The following is a 27,795-nucleotide window of genomic DNA, read 5'->3' as shown; positions in this document are numbered from 1 at the left end:
TCGTTACCCAAAGAAAATGTGTTTATTGACCACTGATTAAAGTTTTTTTTTTTTTGACAGCTGATTAAAGTTTTTTTGATACAGAGGGCCAGCACCCATCAGTGTGCAGTGGAAACTGTGGAAACTCACTCGGTTAAAATAGGTAGTGAGGATGCAACATAATGCCATAGCTCCCAACTACCGGTAGGGATGAGCTCCGGCGTGTTCGCACATTTCACGTGCAGAGCCCATTTGGAAGTTGGCGCTGCGCTAATCATATCTCTGCAGCCGCGCATCGGGAAATGTCTCACTGCCTGTGATTAGCGCAGCACTGCGCCGACTTACTCCCAACTGTCCCAGATTTCGAGGGACTGTCCTTGATTTGGAACAATGTCCCTCTGTCCTTCTCATTTGTCCCTCATTTTGGTCTGATCTATATAGTTGCATATAAAATGCACTTTTTATACTTCGAAAAAGTATTTCCCAGTGCTAAAAAGTATTAAAAGTTCTACATTGCTGCATTTGTGAATTTCAAAAGCCAGTATAGGAATAGTAGTGGTTAAAAAAAACACATGTGGGTTTAACAAATCCTTTTTTTTTGTAGAATTCTCCTTTAAGGGGGCGTGGCAGGGGTGTGTCCTATGTCTTTTGATAATAGGTGTTCCTCATTCGCCTCTCAGAAAGTTGGGAGGTGTGTAATGCCTCCTCACTGCCTATCAAACACCCTCTGAAAAGCGATCCACTGTGATTCCTCTTCAGAGGGTGACACTTGTGTAAATTAGCTCTTACGCTGTGAACAGCACATCACCCTCTCTATTGGTCCTGACGACTAAGGATGAGTTTAGGCGTGTTCGCATACTCCACGTGCAGAGCCCGCCAGGAAGTCGGCGCAGTGCTGCGCTAATCACAGGCAGTGAGACATTGCCCCAATGTGTGGCTGCAGAGATCGGGCAATGTCTCAATGCCTGTGATTAGCGCAGAACTGCGCTGACTTCCTAGCGGGCTCTGCACGTGGAGTATGCGAACATGCCCGTGCTCATCCTTACTAAAGACTGTTTATTTTTAGATTGTAAGCTCTAAGGAGCCGGGCCCTTTGATTCCTACTGTATTAAAGTGTATTGTATTTGTACTGTCTGCCCTCAAGTTATAAAGCGCTATGTAAACTGTTGATGCTATATAAATCCTGTATAATAATAATAATCATTTTCAATCGTAAACATTTGCAGATAACGAATGGAAAATCTTGCATGTGTGCCGCTTTAGTGAATTGACTCATACAGGACGCAGGCTGATAACGATCGGTTATAACGTTGACTGTGCATTGTTTCTCCTCTTCTTGCCTCTAGCAGGGTCACGTGACTGCAGCGTCATCACATCACGTGACCTGTGGAGCAGAGACTGGGAAGTTGGAAGAGTCAGCTACAAGCAGACATGTCTTCTATCAGCAGTGGCTATACAGAGGATCAGACCAGGGATCACCACAGGTAATTCTGCTTCACAGGTTAATGCAGCGCTGACAGTTGCAAAGCTGCAGGAGTCAAATGTATTTAGGTATGCAGCTAATAATTACCAGACCTAAAAGAGATTGTGTGTCCTTTGCTTCTTCTTCTGTTTGCTGAGTGAAAGCGGAGCTTAGAGCCGTTCACACTATGTGCACTTACCTGTTTTTCTTCGTGGATGAAAACAGGTGTAGCGGCGGCTCCTGAAGAGCACACGCTATGCGTTTTTCAAAGTTAAACTTTACCTAAACTGCAGTTTGGTTTGGGTTTTATTTGTCTAAATTGGACCTCTGCATCAGTCTGACTGGACTGTGAGATGTTCAGCCTGGCCACAGGGGCCACTGTCTCTTGTGTCAGGCGTGGAACTATGGTCTGGTGGTATTTAACCACTTCAGATCCGCGCTATTGCCAAATGACGGCATTAGCGCGGACCTACATTTCCGGGACTACGTCTATTGACGTAGTCCCGGTTACGAGCGGCCTGCGCGCCCCCTGAGGGGCGCGCGCGGCGCGCTCTGTGATCGGCGAGTCCGTGAGACTCGCCTGATCACCGATCCGTGTAAGGGGTCGATCCCGACCCCTTATCACGTGATCAGCTGTCAGCCAATGACAGCTGATCATGTGATAGAACGGAGCCGGTAATCGGCTATTATTCCTCCTCGCGCTGACAGCGCGAGGAGAGAAAAAAAAAGCCGATCACCGGCGGCCGTGATCGGGACATCAGTCCCAATCACGGCCATCAATACAAGGGACCACCTGCCACCTGCCTGTGCCCACCTGCCTCCCGCAGTGCCATCCTGAAATTAAATAAAAGCAAAAGTAAGTGCCCCCCGTCAGTGCCCCCCGTCAGTGCCCATAGTGCCCACAGTGCCACCCACAGTGCCACCCACAGTGCCACCCCACAGTGCCACCCACAGTGCCACCCACAGTGCCACCCAATCTGCTCAAAGGTGCTGCACCCCAGTGCCGCCCATCAGTGCCCAGCAGTGCCGCCCATCAGTGCCCAGCAGTGCCGCCCATCAGTGCCCAGCAGTGCCACCTATCAGAGCCACCTATCAGTGCCACCTATCAGTGCCCATCAGTCCCATCTATCTGTGGTACCTATCAGTGCCCATCCGTGCCACCCATCCGTGCCACTTATCCGTGCCACCCATCCGTGCCATCTTATCTGTGCCCATCTTTGCCCATCAGTGCCGCCTTATCTGTGCCCATCGGTGCCGCCTTATCTGTGCCTATTAGTGCCGCCTTAACTATGCCTATCAGTGCCCACCGGTGCAGCCTATCAGTGCCCACCAATGCAGCCCATCAGTGCCCACCAATGCAGCCCATCAGTGCCCACCAATGCAGCCTATCAGTGCCGCCTAATCAGCGCACTTCAATGAAGGAGAAAAATGACCCGTTTGCAAAATTTTATAAAATATATAAAACTCCGAGCTGTAACTAAATACCACCAAAAGAAAGCTCTATTTGTGGGAAAAAAATGATAAAAATTTCATTTGGGTACAGTGTTGTATGACCGCGCAATTGTCATTCAAAGTGCATCAGCGCTGAAAGCTGAAAATTGGTCTGGGACTGAGGGGGGTTTAAGTGCCCAGTAAGCAAGTGGTTAATTGCTGCTAGTTTTTTTTTGTTTTTTTGCTAAATAAAACAAAAAGGGACCAACATTTTGAAGAAAAAAACAAAACTGTTTCATAGTTTGTTATAAAATTTTGAAAAAGGTCTTTTTTTTTTTTTCTCCTTCACTGATGTGTGCTGATGAGGCTGCCCTGATGGGCACTGAAAGGCTGTGCTGATGGACACTGATAGGCGGCAATAATAAGACTGCACTGATGGGTGGCACTGAAGGGCACTGATAGGTGGCACTGATAAGCATCACTCAAAGGTGGCACTGATTATCACTGATGGGTGGCACTGGTAGGTGACACTGATAGGCAGCACTGATCTGTGGAACTAATTATTAGGCACTGATGGGCATTGGGTGGCACTGGCAGGTGGCATGGTGGGCACTGGTAGGTGACACTGGTGGGCATAGCCGTGGCTTTCTGAGGGAGGGACCGATGTCCCTCTGACAGAAGCTGGTGCTCAACCTTTTTGTTCCCCTCATGCTGAAAGCGCGAGAAAAAAAAAAAAAAACGATTACCAAGCTTCTGTTTACATGACGTAATCGGCCGAAATTGGTGACAGCTGATCACGTGATAAGGGGCCAGGATCGACCAGGATCTGTGATCAGCCGAGTCTCATATGATCGCAGAGCGCCCTGCAGGAATCGCACAGACTGCGCTTGCTCGGGAGGACATCCATGGATGCCCTCCCGGCAATTAAGGCCCACGCTGCAGCCGTCTTTCTGCTATAGCGCAGGCGGCAAGTAGTTAAAAGACTGTGAGCAGGCAGTTGTTTATTGCAGGAAAGACACTTTTGCCGCGTACACACGATCGAATTGTCTGGCGTACTTAGTCCGACATACAATCCGGCGGATAGTCTGGCGGACTTTCTACTGAATGGACTTGCCGCGATGACGTACAGCACGTACGACGGGACTAGAAAAAGGAAGTTCAATAGCCAGTAGCCAATAGCTTATTTTTTCGTACTTGCTTCTGAGCATGTGTCATTCTTAGTCCGCCGTACTAGCATACTGACGAACGTATTGTCCGCTGAAACCCAAGTCCGATGGGAAGATTGGAGTGCAAAAATACTTTCTTAGTCCGCCGGACTTCACGCTGGAAAAGTCCACTGAAGCCCACACACGATCGAATTGTCCGCTGAAATGCGTTTCGGCGGACTAAGTACGCCGGACAATCTGATCGTGTGTACGCGGCATTACAATCACTAAGGTTGGGTTCACTTACACTATATTGTCAAAAGTATTGGGAAGCCTGCCTTTACATGAACTTCATTGGCATCCCAGTCTTATGCTGGGTTCACATTATAGCGATGTCAAACATAGCATGTAATTCACACCGCACTGCTGTGCTGATCACATGCAATGTCTGTGCAATGCGAATTCAGCCATACAGATTGTACGTTATATTACCAAAAGTATTCCAGCATCCAAGCCTTCATCCCTAGGGTTCAATATTGAGTTGTCCCCCCCCCCCCCTTTACAGCTATAACAGCTTCAACTCTTCTGGGAAGGCTGTCCACAAGGTTTAGGAGTGTGTCTATGGGAATATTTGACAATTCTTCCTCAAGCGCATTTGTGAGGTCAGGCACTGATGTGGACAAGAAGGCCTCTAATTCATCCCAAAGGTGTTCTATCGGGTTGAGGTCAGGACTCTGTGCAGGCCAGTCAAGTTCCTTCACCCCAATCTCGCTCATCCATGTCTTTATGGACCTTGCTTTGTGCTGATAGTTTAGGCTGATATGTATTCTTTTACATATTTTTGGTAAAAAATCCCAATAAGTGTATATAGATATTGATATTGTATATTGATTGGTTTGCGCACAAGTTATAGTGTCTACAAAATAGGGGATAGATTTGTCATTTTTATTATTTATTTATTTATTTTTACTACTAATGGTGGCAATCTGTGATATTTTTTATTTTATTTTTTATCGTGACTGTGACTGCGGCGGACAGATCGGACACTTTTGACGATCGGTGCTAAAACAATTGCACCGATTTACTGTATAAATGTGACTGTTAGGGAAGGGGTTAACACTAGGGGGCGTTAAAGGGGTTAAATGTGTGTCCTAGGGAGTTATTCTAACTGTGGGGGGAGGGGACTGATGAGGGGAGGAGACTGATCGGTGTTCCTCTTAACAAGGAACATATGATCAGTTCTCCTCTCCGCTGACAGGACGTGGATGTGTGACTTTACACACACAGATCCACATCCCGGCTCTGTTACCAGGCAATCGCGGGTGCCTGGCGGACATCGCGTCTGCTGGGCACGCGCATCGGGTCCCCAGCGATGCAGCGAGCGTGCACGCTCTCCACAATGCTTGGAGGCAGAGGACGTCATATGACGCCCACCCAGAGGGAGGAACAGTTCCGTTCCTGCTGCCGTAATTTTACAATACGGCGGTAGGGAACTAGTTAAGGGACCTTAGATTGTAAGCTCCTTGAGGGCAGGGACTGATGTCAATGTATAATACACATGTAAAGCGCTGTGTAAATTGATGGTGCTTTATAAGTACCCAAACTATTTTACACCTGGCTTCTTCGATTTTCAGATTGCAAGATGTTGGCCAGAAGGGGGGCCGACCCATCACTTCAATTCATTCTGTGTATAACCAAGATAAATATGGTGGCTTCTATAAATGGCTGTCTTTGATTTCAATACTTACCAGCAGCCAGGATGCAGATCAGATAAATCAAATGTTCTGGGTTAGTGTATGAAAGTCATGGATCAGTGTGGCAGCCAGGCAGCTGGTATTTTCAGAACGAGAGGCCAGCAATGGCAGATTTTACATTTTTTATTATTTATTTTTTATTTTTCTTCATGCATTGTTTATCTCATAATTGTGCCAACTTTTTTTTACATATGATTTGCAGTTGAATTTGGCTGTCTGTTTTCTTACAAGTCTTAGAAAGAAGATCAAGGACCGTTTAAGCAGATATGATGTTGGCAGCCGATACAACCACATTCCTCTTCAGAAAGCCTCAGTTCTGCTCCCTCTTCAAATTAGACAAGGCAGACTCTACCTGCTTCTGACTGTCAGATCAATGAAGGTAAGTTCACTATTCCTCACGTGGTTTGTTCTGGAACTGTGTGCGGAACACCAGGCGTTATTACCCCTCGCTCACAGCTAAACTGCCACAAATTGGATCATTTGTTCATCTATCCGGAGCAAATTGCTTTTTTGCTGCTTATGGTGAGAACCTGGTAGTTCTATCATTTAAAGGCACATCTGCCATCTTGATTTTTTTCCATAATCTCCTTTAACCACTTCAATACCGGGCACTAACACCCCCTTCCTGCCCAGGCCATTTTTCAGCTTTCAGCGCTCTCACATTTTGAATGACAATTGCGCGGTCATGCTATACTGTAACTGTGTCAATTTTTTAGCATTTTCTTTACACAAATAGAGCAGCACGGATAGGCTGCACTAATAGGCAAAACTGCTGAGGTGGCACTGATGAGGAGGCACTATTATGCCGCACATATGGGCACTGATAGGTGGCACTGATAGGCGACATTGTTAGGTGGCATTGATGGGCAGCACTGATAGGCAGCACTGATTGGCATCACTAATAGGTACTGATTGGTGGCACTTGTGGGCACTGATTGCTGTCACTGGTGGGCAGTGATCGCTGGTACTGATGGGCACTGATCACTGGCACTGATTGCTGGCGCTATTGTAATCAGGGCACTGATGATCAGTTCCCTGATTACATGTGTACATGTCTCCTGCAAGGAGAAGCCACTGATCGGCTCTCCTCACCACACACTCTGTCAGTGTGAGGCAAGGAGCACCGATTACCAGCATCTCCGTGTTTACATGTGACCAGCTGTGATTGGACACAGCCGATCACCTGGTTAAAGAGCCACGGCTCTTTAAAGAGATGGGGGTTGCTCCATGTCCTAGCAACATGGCCGAGTGAGAGCGGCTGTTCTGGGACACCAACATTAATTAGCTTTGGACAGTCATTTTTAGTTTATGGCTCTCCCATTCAGCTTAACCATGGCTTAGAGCAGTGATGGTGAACCTTGGTACCCCAGATGTTTTGGAACTACATTTCCCATGATGCTCATGCACTCTGCAGTGTAGGGGAGCATCATGGGAAATGTAGTTCCAAAACATCTGGGGTGCAAGGTTCACCATCACTGGCTTAGAGTCTTTGCAATGGTCTTTGCCTCAGTGTTGGCTCTATTAAGAACCAAATGAATTCTGGGATACCTGGATGGTCTGATTTTGCAGAAAAAGTCAGCTCTTCTCTTAAGAGAAAACCTTCAACAGACAATTCAGATCTTACAGAACTTTAGTTGGTAGTCTCAAACTTCATAAATCAGTTCTGAAGCCATCCCAGCATCTGGAATATCTGGGATTCATATTGGCTACAGTCCAGAGCAAGGTGCTCTTTCCACAGGGGAAACTTGTCTCCCTATGAGAGCAGGCTCGGGCCCTTTGGTCCACAGACAATCTCTTAGTGAGGAGCCTTTCCCTCTGTCAGAATACAATGATCAGTGTTGCCCGCTATATGATCATTTATGAAAACCCCTTCAGGCTGGTAGTACACAAGGCAATCAATAGATTGACTTGTGTACAACCTTCATGTCCATAAATGGATGGAGATTCGGCCAGTCTCTGCTAAACTGGTGTCCAAGGGACACTAGACTTTCAATCAATGTCCTGGAGCTGAGATCAATTTCTTTACCTTCTATAGTGGACAGACCTTCCTTCCCAAGGTCTCCTGGTCAGATTACAATCTGACAATGCCAGTGGCTTACATAAACCACTTAGTAGGCACAAGAAGTTGCACAACTCAGAAGGAGGCAGATCTCAAGTTAAGTTGGACAGAGCCCTGGCCATATCCACAGTGCTCCTTCCTGAAAGTTGGCAGGCAGACTTTCTAAGTCAACAGGAACTACTGCCAAGGGATTAATTGCTACACCAGGAGTGTTCAGAACTTCAGAGGGACAGGTCATTGCTGGGGAATTCCTGGCTTCCCGCTTTACCAGGAAATTGGACAGTTTTGTGTACAGAACAAGGGATCCTGTATATCTGATGGTAGACGCCCTGGTGTCTCCATAGGACCAATTCCATCTGATTTATACATTCCCTCACTTCAGTTGTTACCATGTTTACTTCCCTAGATTGGGGTGAAAAGACCTACAGTGATTGTGGTGGCCCAAAACTGGCCAAGAAGGGCTTGGTTCTCAGACATTCTTCAGTGGAACCTTTTGGATGTTTTGGATTGTGTAGACCTTCTGTCGCAAGGTCCCATTTACCACCTTTCCTCACGGTTGCTGGTTTTGACAGCATGGCTGTTGAAGCCCAGGAAAGGGATGTTTCGAAGTCAGTTATTCCCATGCTTCTTAAGGCATGTAAGGCTACTTCCCGTAGGGAGTACCACCATACCTGGAAGATGTTTTTCCATTGGTGTGGGCAAAGTAACTTCCACTCTTGTCATTATTCTATGAGCTGTTTGCTTGTTGTTCTAAAGCCTGTACTGTAGCAAAAATTGGTCTTAAGTTCCCTGAAAGATCAGGTTATATTTGCCTGGCAATGAGCTTTAACCCTCAAATTTGGTAGATCATCTCCTGCAACTCTCATCCTCCAAGTGGATGAGATCTGCTACATGTGGGTTTTACTGGGTAAGTAACTGTAGGTCATTGGGTGTGTTTTTTTTTTTGTTTTTTTTTTTGTTTTTTTACAGCTGAACACAATGCCGGGAGATGTGTGCTTTCCTGGAGGAAGACAGGATCCATCAGACCAAGATGAAATAGAAACGGCTCTAAGGGAATCCAAAGAGGAAATCGGACTGTGTCCTAACCAAGTGGAAGTCATTTGCAGGCTTCTTCCCTATGTTACCAGGGTCAGTAAATGTAATCAGGTTTAAGTCATGTAATTCTGAAGTACTACATTGTCATTAGTAATAAACAGGCATTTTATATAATGTTTTCATAATTTATAAACTCTTTAGTTTATATACACAGAGTGCTCCCCTTACAATTTACATAGCATACTGGTATTTTTTATTAGTAAGCTGGATATACAGCCAGGTGTTCCGCATGGAAATTACACAGCAGTGTTTTCACTTTTTGGACAGGATAGTTTTAGATTGACTTTAAGGGATCTATTTATAAAAAAACAATCCCCATAATTTGTCTAATATGTATATTTCCTATGATCATCAACTCCATCCAGTGGCCATAAAGTGGTATTTTCCTGAAATACCTTAATCAGGAGAATACTTCATTATGGACATTAGATGGAGCTGACAATCACGGGAAATGCATAGATAAGACGCCTTACGAGGATTTCATCTTGACAGCTTTGTGAATGCTGAGGCAAATATTTTTCAACTAGACCCCTTAATATGCAAAAAAAAATGAAAGGGCTAACTTTAGTTAGCAGAAGCATTTACAGCAACCCTTGTTTTAAGGCAGGGATATGCAATTAGTGGACCTCCAGCTGTTGCAAAACTGCAAGTCCCATCATGCCACTGCCTCTGGGTGTCATGCTTGTGGACTGTCAGTCTTGCTATGCCTCATGGGACTTGTAGTTTTGCAACAGCTGGAGGTCCGCTAATTGCATATCCCTGTTATAAGGGATCCTTCACACCATAGCACCGTAGTAGTGCACCAAGCAGGGTACGAGGCTTTGCATTTTAAAGCAGATCTTTACTGTATCTGAGCACCAAAAACACTATTTAATTCATTTTTACTATTAAAAGCAAACTCCCCCATTCATTCATGTCTCCATGCTTTATTTAGCTGATAAATCACTTTGAAATACACCCCCTTGCATTTCTGGCCATGGCCATCTTGACTAAGGGCAAACAATTCATGTAGGATTTACTTCCTGGAATACATCCGCCATTAGCACAAGCATGCAGGCAGGAGTGTGCTGATCTGAGAAAACCCCTCCGCCTCTCTCTCCTCCTGAAGACTCCTGGGATTTAAGACATTGTTTGCCTAGGCAAGAAACCAGGAAGTAACTGAAGAAATTAAAAAAAAAAAGTTTTAAACAAGTTAATATACTTTCTATTTACTAATGTTAGCAGCATGAGAATTAAAATAATGGTGATTGGGGAGTAAAGTTCCACTTTAAATAGCACTCCAAAACGGTTGATTTATAAATGATGTGTTGCAATACACTGTGGTACAAACAAATGGGACAGGAGAGATTCTTTCTGCATCCCATTACGGAGATTTTGCTTCACTTCCTGTCCCAGAGCCAAACTGGAAATGAGAGGAAATCCCTGTAAATTAAGGGAATTCCTTGAGGACCCCCAAGTCATAAAAAATAGTGTCCCCATTGGAAGATTTCCCCTCTATTACTTTTCTGGAGACAACCAAGAATTTGGGATTTTCTTTTACGTTCACTTTCAATGATAATAGTAAACAGGATGAATGGAGAGGGTGAATCGCCTTAAAGTGGAAGTAAACTCCCCTATCATTTTCAGCCAAGGAAGCTGCCATCTTTGCCTCTGTTAAATCTTCAACTGCTATGGTGCAGCACCTGTGATTCGTTATGACACCAGCCATTGGATGGTTTGATAGTTTGGCTGACAGCACAGCCAATGTGCAGTTCCACTTTAAGGGGGGCACAGACGGTAACAAAAACTGACAGGTGATCTAGTCCGTCTCCACTCCCATCCAAAACAAACAAAAAAATTCATATAAGGTTCACACAAAAAAAGGGAGCTGTGCGATTCTGCAAAATGTGCATCGCACTGCCTCTACGGCCAGCTCACTGAAGCTGGAACTGACAGCTACCTGCACAATAAACTGCTTTGGTTTAGTGTGTGTCCAGTGTGAATGGGCCTAACGGTTTGTCCCAAGTGCAGTGTTGCTAGACAGCTTGGCCTGTTAAAGGGGAAGTAAACTTCCACTACTAACATTTACCTATAGGTAGGCCTATAATAAGACTTATAGATAGTGTAAATATCTCTTAAAATTGTACAGTTTAGGAGATATTTACTGTACATTAGGGCCAGTGACATCACTGGCGCATACACTCTGAACTAATGGCGACGGGTGCCGTACCTTCTGAGCCCTGTGCCGTGAACGACGGCTCCTGCTCCGGCTAATCACAGAGAACCCGGAAGCAAGACAGGTGAAAATGGAAGCGGCTACAGCGATGATATCGTGGCGCTGGATCAGCTTCCCTTTTAAGTTAAGTTTCACATAATGGGCTAGTATGCGATGCATACTAGCGAATTGTGACTTTACCTTGCAGGAAGAAAAAAAAAATGTCCAGCGGTATACTACCGCTTTAACCACGTGAAGACCGGGCCTTTTCTCAAACTTTTTCTTTACAAGCTTAAATTTGTATTTTTTGCTAGAGAGTTACTTAGAACCCCCAAACATTATATATATTTTTTAGCAGAGACCCTAGAGAATAAATTGGCGATCGTTGCAATATTTTATGTCACACTGTGTTTGCGCAGCGGTTTTTAAAACACAATTTGTTTGGAAAAAATACACTTTTAACGAATTAAAAAAAACAAAAATAAATGCACAATAGTTACCCCAATTTTTTTGTATAATGTTAAAGATGATATGATGAGTAAATTGATACCTAACATGTCACGCTTTAAAATTGCACATGTTTGTGGAATGGCGACAAACTATGGTACTTAAAAATCTCTATAGGCTAGAGTTTAAAAAGATTTTCAGGTTACGAGTTTAGAGTTACAGAGGAGGTCTAGCACTAGAATGTTGCCCCTAGTTCCACTTTAAGGCTCGGTTCACACAGGGGTGGCACGACTTGCAGCGCCGCGACCTGCACACGATCAGCGGCGACTTGCAAAACGACTTCTGTATAGAAGTCAATGCAAGTCGCCTGAAGTCGCCCCAAAGTAGTACAGGAACCTTTTTTCTAAGTCGGAGCGACTTGAGTCGCTCCTATTAGAACGGTTCCATAGTACAGAACGGAGCGCGACTTGTCAGGCAGCGAAGTCGCCTGGACAAGTCGCCCCTGTGTGAACCGAGCCTAATACACTGTGCATAAATTGGTCATCATTTTAAAAATAAATAAACCCTTATATTGCTACTTTTTGTTTCTTATCAGAGCTGCATATATTTAGTGCACCAGCTCCATCTAGTGGTAAAGTAACAAAATGACAGCTTTCCAAATATCTTTGAAATCCTTCTGGAGGGTTCCTAATTTATGAATGCAGCCCATCTTCAACATGCAGAGCCTTTGAAATAGGTTAATCTTGTTGGAAGTGAAAATCTGGTGAATATGAGAATTTCAGCAAATCTCTTTTGTGGGAAAGAGATAAATGGCACTGACACTGTTTTTACTTTGCTATAGTATATTATATCTGTGCTTATTTATTCTTTACCTGTTTGGGTGGGTCTACCTACATATTGTAAATGGCAAGAACATTCTTTATATGGACTGCAGTTAAGGAATGCTAGAACAGGCTAAATAAGATTTCAGGAATTGACAATATGCTAGTAAGAAATATATGGACAGAAATGTCAGTAACAACTATATGGACAGATCACATAAATATCTGTTAGGATGCATTTGTTGTTACATATAACTCTATTTTGTATTATTGTAACTTTATTTTTAATTAGCTTGGTGTTAATTCAGTGTAAAAGGTCTTGAATGTCCACTGACACCAATAGTGGGCACTGTATTCTTTCCACTGACATCTATAACAGACACTAGTTTTTTTCGCACTGAAATCAATGATTGTCACTATATTCTTCGCACTAAACAAAAAAAATTTTTTCACTTTACAGCATTCCTCTCATTGACACTAGTGATGGGCACTACAATATTCCCACTGACACTTATGATGGATACTAGTTTATTCACACCGACACCAATGATAGGTATTCTATTCTTCCCACTAAACACAAACAATGGGCACATATTCCTCCTGTTGAACCCCAATGATGGGCACTATATTCCTCCCACTGACACCAACAGTGGGTGCTTTTTCCTCGCTGGACACCAATAATTAACACTAGTTCATTCCCACTGATACCAATGATGGGCATTATCACACAATAAATTCAAATGATGGTCACTATTCTCTCACTGAGACCAATAATGGGCACTACTTTATTCACACTAACACCATTAATAGACAATATATCCTCTGACACCATTGATGGGAACTATATTCCTCCCATCGAACGCCAATAATGGATACTATATTCTTCCCACTTGCATCGATGATGGGCACTAGATATTTCCTATTGTCATCAATAATGGACACTCTTTTCCTCCCACTCAACACCAATGATGGGCATTGTATTCTTTTCAATAAACACAAATGATGAGCGTTATATTCTTCACACTAAACACAAATTATGGGCACTAGATTCCTCCTACTGACACCATTGATATATTCCTCCAATTAACACCAACAACAGGCACTACATTCTCTCCAATGATGCTAATGATGGGCACTTTGTTTCTTCCACTGAACATCAATGATGGGCACAGGTTTATCCCACTGACACCATTGTTTGGGGGGGGGGGGGGGGGTCTGGTAGTTTTGATTTAGTAGGAATGGTTTTCCTGTCATAATACACTGCATGTAAGAGGAATATTTTTGTATGATGAGTGGTATCGATCATATCAAATACCCCCAACAGTAGCAGCAGTGGGTCCATTGGAACATTACTCACCACAGGTCACCACACATGTCAGCTACCACTGCTGACCAAAAATCTTGTATAAGAGGGCCAGACCAAACCATGTGAAAGAATGTGTTTGATTCAGTAAGGCGTTTTATAGTGTGTTTTCGACAGAGTTTTGTGTATAAAATCCAGTCTCCTTCACCTACAAAAAAAGCATGAGACATGCCTCAAAATGCACAAAAAAAATCTGATTAAGTTGCAGCTGCACTACTTTGAACATAGCCTAATTCCATAGGAGCAAACTGAACCTAAATGAATAAACAAGCAGTGTAGCATAACCAAACACTACCATATACTAAAAAAACGATACAACAAAAAATTTGAAGATTCCACAAAAATCAAATTATACAGTGTACAGTAAAAATTACGATCACATTCCAAAATTGTGTACAATCAAACGTTAAAGTTCAATCAATAAATAGCGCAACCACCACTATACCACTATTCTCCAAATAAAAGTGCTCCATATCTCCACCACCATAGCAGTTGGCACCCACCTCATGGCCATGGGCCCTGCATTACCAGAAAGGTCAAAGCAAGCGGTGTTCTCCTCAAAGATAATGGTTCTGAGAGAGGCTTGGCAAGTCCTCACAATGGGATACACAGGTCCTCAGACATTCAGGAACACCAGATATATATGGGAAGGAAGGGGAAGCACACATCTAATGTTCTCCGTTTAAACTTTTAATATACAAAAAATAAGTATTACACTTCCAGAGTGAAGCACTGCCGCCAGTGCTAACTTTAATGCACATGTCAAACACATATGCCGGCATTCGGCTCTATAACAAGATGGCCGTTGGTTGATGTGACACCCAAGGCTCTGCTCCCCTATAAGCACTACATCCATAATGTAAAGTCCCCGTAACACGTATAGGGGCAGAGCCTTGGGCGTGACATCACTTTTACACAATTGTACACGATTTTGGAATGTGAACATAATTTTTGTTGTACACTGTATAATTTGAGTTTATTGAAAGTTTTTTTAGCATATGGTAGATTTTGGTTGCACTACACTGCTTTTTTATTCATTTATGTTGTTATTGAGTGTTGTGAATTCACGTAATTTGTGTTAGCTGGCAACATTACTTTAAAGAGTCAGTTCACCTTTACAAAAAAAATCTGTAATGTGAACTTAAACAGGACCCCCCCCCCCCCCAAACCCCTCAGCCCCCCTGTCCCGCTGACCTGCAGCATGGCGTTCTCCTGTTCTGAACCCTGGTATAGCCGCCTCACGGCTCCAGGGCTTTCTAATTGGTCGACGCAGTCACATGGGCAGCGCTGGCCAATCAGAACCTACATAGCCCGTCCTCTCAGCGGGGAACAAGGAGTGAAAGCCCTGGAGCCGTGAGGCAGCTATACCAGGGATAAGAATGGGAGAACGCCGCCCTGCAGGTCAGCGGGACCTGGGGGGTGAGGGGGTGTCCTGTGTAAGTTCACTTTACAGATTTTTCTGTACAGGTGAACTTGCACTTTAAATATTCTGAATATTTATTTAAAGCATTTTGTATCACATTAGTGAAATTAACCAACTGATTTTTTTATTTTTTTTTATTTACTGATGTCCTAAAGGTTTATACTGAGAGGTTGATTTACTAAAACTAGGGAGTGCAAAATCTGGTGCAGCTGTGCATGGTAGCCAATGTGTTTCTATTTTTTTTGTCAAAGCTTAATTCAACAAACTGAATTTTGAATTTAGAAGCTGATTGGCTACCATACACAGCTGCACTAGATTTTTGCACTCCCCAGTTTTAGTAAATCAACCACATTGTCTTATTATAATTATACCTTTTTACCACTAGATGGGGCAGGGTCATTTTTTATTTTAACTACTTGCAGACCACCTACCACAGATGTACTACGACAGGTTGGCTTTGTTGCGCGAAATGACGTACCTGTACGTCATTTCATGCAATTAGAGAATTTAGACCACCATGAGGAAAACCCTGGTTGTGTTCAATTTAAACAAAAATGGAAACATTTTACACACCCCCCTCCCCCCGAATATATATTCCTGTTAAGTAGGAATGATGGCAGCTGCAGGCGACGTACTTGGGCTGGAAGTAGTTAAATAAGTTAGTGGTTGTAAACTCCAAACAAAATGAAAAAAAAACACACAAAAAACCCTGCAAGACAAAGGCATAGTGAGCTAGTATGTCTTGCATACTGGCTCATTATGAAATACAGTACTTGCCTTAGATCAAAGCTCTCGCAGCGCTCCCCACACACCGCCGACCTGTCTCCCGGAGTTATTTCCAGGTTCACGGCTCAGGCACTGTGATTGGCCGGAGCCTAAAGGACGTCACGGCACAGGTCCTAAAGAAATGGCACAAGTGGGCAGTTTATTCGGTGCGCATGTGCTGATGACGCCCCAATAAACTGTAGAACTGAATAACTTGAGAAGTCCTTAACTTTCTGGCTGCACATTACAAAAATGAATGTCCTACAGGATCTATATGCTGATGGTGTCCTGCACTTCTTCCAGAGTTTAGAAACTCACTAACTCTTCAGCACTGGGGTTGCTTACTCACATAGCCACAGGATGATCATTTGCCTCCTGCCCATATCCACCAGGCTTACACCACCATAGGACAGCTGGACTTTTTCCCACCAACTTCCTCCTGGCTCTCTCCAGTGAGCTTCTCCAGACCCGACTTGATCCCCGGACACGGATAAGCCTAGATGGGACATTGGTGTCTTCCTAACTGCTTATTCTAGAACTCTGCCCCAGGGGAAGAGCTCACCTGCACAAAGGTCTCCTCACCAGGACTGGACCCAGGAACTCTGCACCCTGCTGCTCAGGCCTCAGACTATTTATGGGCTCTCTCCCCACCAACTAGGCATGCCTCCCCAAGGATTGGCTTGGTTACCATAAATGCTCAGACTGCCCACTCTGTCCTTCCTCTCACTATAGAATCCTCGAGAATACTGGGGAAAGAAATCAGACCAGCAGCCTGTGAGATACTGAGCAGGCCTAAACAATCAACTCCTGCTCCATTGATTACCAAAGAACTACAGTGTCTTGAAAAAGTATTCATACTTCTTGAAATTTTCCACATTTTGTCATGTTACAACCAAAGACGTAAATGTACAGTATTTTATTGGGATTTTATGTGATACAGAATCTGTGGCAAGACACGAAAATTGCTGTTTACAGGCGCTCTCCATCCAATCTGACAGGTTGAGATATTTTGAAGGTCGAAAAATTTCACTCTCTAGATGTACAAAGATGGTAGAGATATCCCCAAAAAGACTTAGGCCGCGTACACACGCGGGGACTGTTCGCCCAACTTTGTCCGTCAAACAGTTTCAGCAAACAGTCCGCTCAAAATTAGCATGGACGGACATGGCCACACACGACGAACGAACAGTTTGCTGAAACCGTGCGCGATGACGTGAACGGCACGTACGACGGGACGAAAAATACGACGTCCTATACACTGCATTATAACTTTCGGCTTGTAAATCCTTTCTGAGCATGCGCGGAACTTAGTTTGACGAACAAGCCTACACACGAGGGGACTGTTCGCTGAAACAAAGTTTCAGCGGACAGTTTTTCGGAAATTCCGAAAAACCTTGTTCAGCGGACTGTTCGCTGAAACTGTCCGCTGAAAGCCCACACACGAGCGGACTGTCCGCCGAAACACTGTTCAGCGGACAAAGTTGGGCGAACAGTCCCCGCGTGTGTACGCGGCCTTACAGCTGTAATTGCAGCAAAAGGTGGTTCTACAAACTATTGACTCAGGGGGGCTGAATGCAAATGCACGCCACACTTTTCACATATTTATTTGTAGAAAATTTTGAAAACCATTAATAATTTTCCTTCCACTTCACAATTATGTGCCACTTTGTGTTGGTCTATCACATAAAATCCCAATAAAATACATTTATGTTTTTGATTGTGACAAAATGTGGAAAATTTCAAGGGGTATGAATACTTTTTCAAGGCACTGTAACTACATTTAGCTAATAGCCTACTCTACTCTAGGAGGGTGCTACACATGCAAACTGTTCAATATTTTTTTGAGGGACTGTGCCTGATTTGGAATAAAGTCCCTCCGTCCTGCTCATGTGTCCCTCATTTTGGTCTGATCACTATAGTTGTATTAAAAAATGTACTATTTATCTTTCAAAAAAGGTTTTCCCAGTACAAAACCTTTCATCCAATTTCTAAATGGCTGCATTTGTAAATTTCAAAATAGTAGTGGTAAAAAAAAAAGCACCCATGGGTTTAACTAAATAGACAAAAAATGCAGTGCTGGGTAATAAACTAATAATGCAAGTGATTATACAAAGGAGTATTCTAAATAGGTGATCAAAAAAAAAAACATCATAATAGTCCATATGTGTTAATATGATCAATCCATGAGCAACAAACACGTGCATCAAATGCAAAAACAGTTCATGGGTAAAATAATCCAACAAAAGAAGTGTTCACAAATGAAATCCAAATAATACGTTTCCACCACTAGTGCAGCCCGTCACCTAGGAATAAGCAATGGAGGCTTACCAAAAAGCCAGTGACCACCCTTGTTCAGGGGGGGGGGGGGGTCACATAAGGCTTAGTAGAGCAGCAGGCTTGCTGTTGAAGTACCACCGACTGTCCTCACAGGTAACCGGCCAGCGTCTGTGGAAAGTGGTTTCAAAGGCGCTTCTGTCAGGAGACGATCAATGCGCACCAATGGACATTTCCTTCCACCAGTGGGATGTGGTCTTACAATGGATTTCCGCAAAAAGTTATGAGGAGAAAAAAAGACTCAAATAGTGCAGAGATAAATTTGACTAATTTATTCAAAAAAGGTACCAACATGTTCACAATGCTTAAAAACGTTCCTTGTAAGGATAAAAAGGCTTTTCTAATCTCCAAAAAAACTATTCTCGCACTGGGTGTATGTGCAACTTCCCTACGGCCTTTTCGTCAAAGCTAACATCATCAGGGGTCTTAGACGTCACCCCTGATGATGTTAGCTGTGACGAAACGGCCGTAGGGACGTTGCTTATACACGCAGTGCGAGTGCGCAAATCATATTATTTAGAATACTCCTTTGTATAATCACGGTTTTTATTCATAATCACTTACATTATTAGTTTATTACCCAGCGCTGCACTTTTTGTCTTTTTTTTTTTGTGCCCTATATCGGGGTTATAGTGCTTAGCTGCAGGGTATCCTTCACAGTTTATTTATTCATTTATTTATGTATTGTTTATTTCACACCTAGCGCAATTCTTTTCTTTTTTCAATTCTTACAAGTGTGGGTTTAACTGATATATATTTTTTTGCATATCCTATTTTTAAGGGGGTGTGGCGGGGGGGAGGAATACTATGCCTACATACTTTTACTAATAGGTGCCCCACATTCCCATCTCAAAAAGTTGGGATTTATGGTTAAGATATTTGCACAGCAAGTATTTTATACATAGTCCCCAAAGTGTTGAAACTGCAAGATGAATATAAGAGCCAGGCAAATATATTTTAGAAGGATCTCAGCAAGCATTCATGTTACTATAATGACACAGATATCCTGTTGTATGTATTTTTATTGTTTGATATCCTTTTAATGCCTCTCTTTTCTTCCAGTCTCCAGTTTACTTGGTCACTCCAGTGGTTGGGATTGTGGAAGAAACGTTCCAGCCATCACCTAACCCCAATGAGGTCACAGACGTCCTCTATGTTCCCTTGGATCTGTTTATCAGCTTGGATAATTACACTGCAATACCATATAACATACCCCCTTTTGGAAAGCAGAACATTCATAAGTTCGAGTATCAGGATGCAAAAACCAAGAAAAGCTTTCACATTTGGGGGTTGACGGGTCATTTTGCCTTGCTGCTTTCAGTTATCCTCCTGGAAAGACGTCCATTGTTCGACCCAGAGTTTGATCTGGAGAGCACATTGCAGATTTGTGAGAAAACCATCCTGAACTATCATAATTTGAGTAAGCTGTAGCAGTCCAAAGGATAAATGACTGGTGCCAAATCTTTATTCAATCAAATGTTGTCTTAGATTCTTACCAGCATGTGTTCTGTAGGCAGAGACATCGGCCAATCCAGTGTGTTTGCTGAAAAGGTTATATATGGGAGATTCTACATTTCCTGTGGTCACATCAGACCCTGTGCTGTAAAAGACTGGATCCTCCCCATCTCCCATGCGCAAACCATGGCATGCCATCATGATGCGGTTACTCTAGGGACATTACCAGGGCTGGTGTCATTCGATATTACAAGAGCAGGGGGATGAGTGCTTTGGGAAATTCTGACTCTTTAACCACTTCAGCCCCTGAAGGTTTCACCCCCCTTCACGACCAGGCCATTTTTTGAGATACAGCACTGCATTGCTTTAACTGACAATTGCGCGTTTGTGCAATGCTGTACCCAAACAAATAGAGCTGCATTTTGGTGGTATTTGATTACCTCTGCATTTTTGTTTTTTTTGTTGTTGTTTTTTTTTGCGCGATAAACAAAAAAAGACTGACCATTTTGAAAAAAACATATTTTTTTACTTTCTGCTATTAAACATATCCAATAAAAAAAATAAAATTTCTTCATCAATTTAGGCCAATATGTATTCTGCTGCATATTTTTGGTAAAAATCCCAATAAGCGTATATTGATTGGTTTACACAAAAGTTATCGAATCTACAAATTATTGGATTTTTTATGGCATTTTTATTTTTACTAGTAATGGTGGTGATCTGCGATTTTTAGCAGGACTGCGACATTGCGGCGGACACTAAGTATACTTTATGGGGACCAGTGACACTAATAAAGTGATCAGTGCTAAAAAAAATGCACTCTTACCAAAGAATTAATCCAACGTGTTTATTTCCAAAACATGACACTTGACAGCCACAAGGACAAGGTTACAGGACCCAGGAGGTGACGCATTTCACACCAAACACTGTTTCTTCAACCAGTTCATTGATCTTTGGTGGTGAGCCGTGGTATTGCACCCAGCACTATTGGGACTGTAGTGATTGCTCAGCGGAGTTTCCTTCTTTGAATTGTTAGCAACTCCCCTCCTACCATTCTGATAATACCACAATGAAGGCACTCTAACACCGCTTTCACACTGGGTGCTTTTCAGGCATTTTACTGCTAAAAATAGCATCTACAAAGCACCTGAAATGTGCCTCTTAAGCCACCCTAGTGGGAAAGCCTGAGTGCTTTCCCACGGGGGCAGTGCGCTTGCAGGACAGGAAAAAAAGTCCTGTAAGCATCATCTTTGGGGTGGTGCAGGTGTGTTCCTCCACCGTCTCTGCCCATTAAAATGAATGGGCAGGGCTGCTAAAGTGCCGCAAAACGGGCACTATTAACCCTTTTCTCGGCCGCTAGCATGGGTTAAAAGCGCCCTGCTAGTGGCCGAAAACCACCGACATGACAGTGGTAAATCGGCGCTTTACTGCTAACTGACCCTCCACCCCAGTGTGAAAGGGGTCTAATTCAGGACGTGTGTTACTGGCCAGATCACCATGTGAAAATAGGGGGGAAGCCTAAAAAGAAAAGAAATGTAGCCACCACATTTAATGATTGGTAAGCTGCAATATATTACATTTTTGGTTTGGGGTTTAATACCATCTTAGTTTGGTAAAGATCTTTTCATTAGCCAAAATGTAATATATGTGTGCAGAAAACGGTGTCAACTAACATAGGCACAAATGGTAGATAAACCAGTCTAGCTGCCCATATTCACAAAATGTTAGTAGTCACTTTTTTTTTTTTTTTCTTTTATTTGAACTACATCAGCGAATTTATCTGCGAGGCGCCAATCAACTTAACGTTCATTTAGTTATCCTCGTCTTCACATCATTGTAGCTCATCTTTTAAGTGAATCTTAACAATCATAGACTTTATTTGTTCATACATATAAAACCAATATAATATAGGTTATCCTGTGCTGACCCTTGTATTTAACCCTTACCATCCCTCGCACTGCTTCTTCACTTTATTTTCCCCCCTCTCCCCAATCCCTCTCTCTTTTAATTCTGTTATGGGTAAAAAAAAAGGGAGGCAAAAACCCCTGGTCCTGTAACAATACGTCAGAAGTCTAACCTCGGTCAGGCCTCCTCTTTTTGTCCCTTTATACTCTCATCTATCCCCTCCCTCCCCCCTTTCTGTTCCTGAATGCTTTCCCTCGGGGTTCTACTTTAGTCATTTCTTCCACATTTCCTTTCCCGTTGTTACTCCTGTGTTATTTCCTCCACATATCGCCAAGATTTTTTAAATTTTTCCCATATATCCCATTTCCTATTCCTCTCCTCCTTTATGGCTGGTTCCTCTTCACCTCCCTCCCCACTTTCCAGATACTGGATTTCGGTTACCCGAATAATCCAATCCTGGATTTTAGGACCTTCTTTCTCTCGCCATTTTCTCGGGATAAGACTTTTTGCGGTATCAAGTAATATGGGGACTAATGATGCTTTGTATTGATTTGTTGTCTCCTCTGTCCCATGGAATAACACCATCCATGGGTCCTCTCTAATTTCTTTTCCTGTAACCATCTTTGTTATATCAATTATCCTCTTCCAGTATTCTTTAATTATGGGACAGTCCCACCAAATATGGCCCATACTCCCGATAGACTTACATCCTCGCCAGCACTCTGGAGATTGGTCATTTCTGAACCTACTTAATTTGTCAGGGGTGGCATACCATCTTGCTATACATTTATAATTTGATTCAATCAGTTTACTCCCTCCCCCCGCATAGTGAGTTAATGTCAATATTTTCTTTCTGTTTTGAGTGTTACATTGTACCCCCAGTTCTTTTTCCCATTTTCTAATGAATGCCGGTTCATCCAGTTCATCCCCCTCTGCGAGTATTTTATAAATTAAACCAATATTTTTTCTTTTTTTAAATAGTTTATCCTTCTGACATAATTGTTCAAAAGGTCTTAGCTCCTCTTTACTCTGTAGGGGATGGGGTAGCTTTAAGACAAACATTCGTAGCTGGAGGTACCGCCATTCATTGATCCTCATCATTTCTGTGTCTTCTCTTAGTGCTTTAAAAGTGCTTAATTTATCTTTTACTAAAATATCTTTTAATTGTGCATTATCTTTTAATATCCATTTTCCCCCTATTTCTTGTTGTCCTGGTGGGAAATATTCGTTGTCTTTCAAAAAAATCCAAGGTGAATTGTATCCCCATTTTTTTTGTGTGTGTATTTGATCCCATATTTTAAATACTTGTCGAGTAATCTTATGTGTATTTGGACCCAGTGTCCTGAATTGTGGCGGATTCCATTTCCCTCATTCGCCCATTCTACCACCCGTGAAAGAACTACTGCGTTATAGTATCTTTTTATATCCGGGGCTGCCACTCCCCCTTGTTTTTTCCCTCTCCTTAGTACCGCGAACGAGATTCTCGGTTTTTTATTTTGCCATATAAACTTCGATATTATCTTCCTTAAAACTACAAAATAGGTCGCAGGGAGTGCAATGGGTATCATTTGAAATTTATATATTATCTTCGGGACTAAGATCATTTTTACCACATTTATCCGACCTAACCATGAGAGAGGGCTAGATGAAATTTTATTTATCTCCCTCTTAATTTCTTCTAGTAAAGGGATATAATTTTTCAGATATATTTTTCTTATGGTGTTCGATAGGAGGACTCCCAAATATTTAATTTCATTACGCCAGGGGAAGAAAAATTGTGCTCGTAATCTCTCCTCTTCTTGTTTACAAATATTTATGTTTAAAGCTTCTGATTTTCCAAGATTAATTTTCAAGTTAGATATTTGTCCATATTCTTCAAGTGTCTTTAGCAGGTTCGGGATCGTTATCCTGGGGTTTGTAATAAAGAAGAGCACATCGTCCGCGTATGCGGCTAATTTGTGTTCCTCTTCTCCCATTCTGATCCCCTTGATGTCTGGGTTATTACGGATTGCAGCCAGCAAAGGTTCAAGGGAGATCGCAAACAGCAGGGGTGACAATGGACACCCCTGTCTGGTGCCATTTCCCATTTGTAACAGTGTGGAAGATTCTCCATTAACCTTTACCGTCGCTTGTGGATTCTTATATAATGCCTTGATCCAGTATAACATCCTCGGGCCCACCCCCATCTCTTCTAATGTTTCTAGCATGAGTCCCCAGTCTACCCTGTCAAAGGCTTTTTCAGCGTCTATTGACAGGAATAGCCCTGGGGACCCACTGTCTTTTACTGCTTGGATGAGGAGCAATGCCCTTATTCCATTATCCCTGCCTTCTCTCTCAGGGATAAACCCCACTTGATCCGGATGTATCAATTTTGTCATATATCTTTTTAATCTTGCTGCGATTACTTTAGCATATAACTTTACATCTGTGTTTAGCAGAGCTATCGGCCTATAGTTGCCACATAGTGTTTGATCTTTCTCCTCTTTCAGGATCAAAGTGATCGCGGCTCGCAATGTTTCTCTCCCCATCTCGTATTCGGTGCCTATTCCATTGATATATTTACATAATTGGGGAACTAAGGTGTCCTTAAATTTTATATAATACGAGGTCACAAACCCATCTGGGCCCGGGCTTTTCCCAGAGGCTGTCTCTTTTAAAGCCTTATAGATTTCCTCTTCTGTGATGGGGCTCTCCATATCCTCCCTCTCCTCGTCTTTTAGACGGGGTACTTTAGCTTTACGCAAAAATTCTTTCGTTTTCTCCTTTTGCCCTTTTCCCTGTTCCCCTTTCTTTCCCACGTTATACAAAGCTTCATAGTAGTGTTTAAATACTTCTGCTATTTCCTTGGAGGTATATGCCATTTTACCATTCTTGTCCTTAATTTTATCTATAAAATTAACCCCTCTCTTACTTCTCACCTGTCTCGCTAGGCTTTTTCCTATTTTATTTTCCTCATAATACCTTTCTCTGACTCTGCTTAAAAATGCCCTTCTAGTTTCCTCGTCATAAATATCTTTAAGTTCCTCTCTCTTATTGATCAGTCGGTGAAAGATCTCTTGTTGCCGGCCCCCTTGCGTTTTATGCTCCTGTTCCAGCCTGTGGACCTCTCTCATCAACTTCTCCTTTTCTTCTTTTCTTTCCTTTTTTTTCCTGGTCCCTATGGAGATGAGGACACCCCTAATATATGCCTTATGGCCCTCCCAGAGGGCAGCACCCGACACCTCCCCTGTGCCATTTGTCATGAAATAAAATTCTATCTCTTTCTGTATTTTTTCTGCCGTTTTCTTATCCCAAAGGAGCTCCTCATTTAACCTCCATGTAAACGGGCGTCTCTGTGTCCCGGGTATCCTCATCTTCATTGCTACTGGACAATGATCTGAGAAAGTTGCTATTTCTATTTTCGTTTCCATAACCGACTCCAATAATCTATGTTCGACCAGTATATAGTCCAGCCTAGAGTACGTCCCATGCACTGGGGAAAAAAACGTGTAATCTTTTATTTTTTCATGCTGTGTCCTCCAAGCATCAATCAGTTGGCTTCTCCTCAACCGAAGCCTAACTTTTTTTGCACTCCTCGCACTCTTCCCCTTTGCACCGGACGTACTGTCAAATGCTGGGTCCATGCAGAAATTAATATCCCCCGCCACTATTACGTCTCCTTTTTTAAACTCCGCAAGTCTCCCCAACGTTTGTATCATATATCTCTTTGGGTTTTTATTTGGGCAAACGTGAAACTGTACTCCGAAAACTACCCAAATTGGATTTATGGAGATTCGCCAATTAGGAGGGCTAAGGGAGTGGCAATCGGGTTTGAGAAGGGTATAAAATATGAGGTGTTCGATAGGCTGACTGACCCAGAGGGGCGATATCTATTCCTGAATGGGAAAATAGGGGATAGAAATTTCACACTAGCTAATATGTTAGTAGTCACTTAAACAGAAACTCCAGTTTTGGGGGAAATAAACAATCCCTCTGAAGTGCTCCATATAAATTTCAGACTTTAAAAAAAAAAAAAAAAATTTACAGCTGTTTCTGATCTGGAGATGGTGATGTCAGTACTATTACTTTTCTCAAACTAAGTGAGAGGGTCTGTATCCCTGTCATTGTGAAATCAGTGTCTGTTCCATAATGGGCAGCGGTTCTGGCAGTCATTTACTTATCTATGAGGCTCAAAAAGTTCTTATAAAAATTCTGAAAATTAATTGCATAGTAATTATTTGATCAAAACCTCTGTACATCAGGAAAGACAAAGAGCCAATCAGGAGAGACAAGAGCCCCACCCAGCAAAATTACATTTCTGGGTGGGGTGTTCTGTACATAGGGAGACATTTCCAAAAACTGATGCACACAGAATCTGGTGCAACTGTGCATAGTACCCAATCGGCTTCTAACGTCAGCTTGTATAATTAACCTTTGAAAACAAGCCCTCACTCACTTTGGAGCGAATTTATCAAGCCGCACCCTATTTCTGGCAAGTGCACTGCTTAAATCGGTGTGATGCCAACTTTGCGGTGCCACACCGATTTGAAAAAGTAGTTCCTGCACTACTTTTGACAATTTTGGGTGCGACTTGCATAAACATCTGTGCATGAAGCCCTACAGATCTCTTTAAAGGCGCACCTGAAGTCACATTGACACGTGGCTTTGAAATTGCGTGATTTCAGATGAATTCACACACTTTGCAAAGCCGCAAAGGGCTAAAACCTGGAAGCTGATTGGTTACTATGTACAGCTGCACCAGTTTTAGTAAATCTCTACCATAGTGTACAGGAAAAGCCCCCTCACCATTGTAGATTTAAATGGTAATGTATATTATGACGGGAGGCCCTGTGGAACCAAGAATGGAAAGGATGGGAAACCCATGTTTCAGCGCCCCATGCACCTCTTATGTCTAAGTCACTGACTGAGAAAATATATCTTGGATTACTTAAAATGGGACAGTAATATTTATCCATGATATCTCCCAGGATATATGTAAACACTATTCTTGTTTTGTTTAATTCTGAACTCAACATGTTAATTGAGAGAGCTGATCACATTGGCCTCTGTACAATGTAGGAGATGGGCCGACTCCTGCTGGAGCGCCTGCTATTGTGAGAAGGTGTCCTGTGTTTATAGTTATGATAATGTGTAATCTACTGTGTGAAGCTCGGTGACAACAAGTCTGACCTGTAGTGAAATCCTGATTAATCATAACAATGCCCAGGAGGGCACGGAGTCACATCGGCTGCTTTAAGGGATTAATTAATTAGCTCATGTTTCTGCTAACAGGTATATTGTTGGAGTAATATAAGCAGGAGGGGGGCCTCTTCTACTGTATATAAGACTTGTATTTTGGTTCTAATAAACAGTCCATGTTAAGCAACTAAACAAGTATCGTCTTGTTTTGTGCTTGTGAGCGGTTCGAATATCTGTTATCTATATTCTGACTGGGAGGAAGCAGTATATGACAAACACTCAAGCGGAGTGTGGGACGTTTCATTACATTTGTATTGTATTTCTAAAAATGTATGTATCTACAGACCAGAACTTGGAACAGTATTTGTTAGGGAACTTATCAGATGTGCATTCTGCTTTACTGTATATGACTGGTTCTCTGGTATCTCATGTAATAAGGGTTATGGCTGTAGCTTAGCTTAAAGCAGTATTAAACCCCAAAACTCCAAACTTGTGCTGTTTATTATATTGCAGCTTACCAATTCTTAGTTGTAATGGCTGCATTTGTTTTCTTTGTGCCCTGAATGCAGAGCGTACTGTGCATGCGTAACATCATTGGCTAGAGCCAATGTGCATATCTACTAAACAGCACAAGTTTGGTAGATATTCATGGTACCTATAGGCAAGACTTGCTATAAGCTTACCTGTAAGGCAAATTTTAAGTTTTAGCGTTTACTACTGCTTTAAAGAGGAACCTCAGTCTCCCCAACAAAAATTAAAAGTCAGCAGCTACAAATATTGAAGCTGCTTACTTTTGTTAAAAAGACTCTTACCTGTCCAGGGATCCCGCACTGTCCTCACCCGTGCCAGCTCTTCATCAATCTTCGGGTCCCCAGCACCAGCATGTGTACTAAGGGAAGCCAGCTGTGACTCCTTGTGGCTTCAGTCAGCTTCCCATTGCCGCACTGCGCTTTGTAAAGACTCCCGCAGCCTTCTGGGACCTGTG

General features: G+C 42.7%; 1 protein-coding gene across 1 annotated transcript; it reads left to right on the top strand.

The window, feature by feature from the left end:
- Positions 1-1,330: 1,330 nt before the first annotated feature.
- On the top strand, positions 1,331-27,005 carry NUDT7 (nudix hydrolase 7). Its single transcript, XM_077454686.1, has 4 exons — positions 1,331-1,463; positions 6,003-6,150; positions 8,800-8,958; positions 19,335-27,005. Exons 1-4 carry the CDS (start codon positions 1,411-1,413, stop codon positions 19,701-19,703), a joined length of 729 nt encoding a protein of 242 aa, XP_077310812.1. The 5' UTR covers positions 1,331-1,410; the 3' UTR covers positions 19,704-27,005.
- The last annotated feature ends 790 nt before the right edge of the window (positions 27,006-27,795 follow it).

Source organism: Lithobates pipiens, unplaced genomic scaffold (assembly GCF_037356315.1).
Source record: "Lithobates pipiens isolate NorthernLeopardFrog02 unplaced genomic scaffold, aLitPip1_a1.2 Scaffold_10, whole genome shotgun sequence".
NCBI classification, from domain to species: domain Eukaryota; kingdom Metazoa; phylum Chordata; class Amphibia; order Anura; family Ranidae; genus Lithobates; species Lithobates pipiens.
This window is presented reverse-complemented; position numbering and strand designations above follow the sequence as displayed.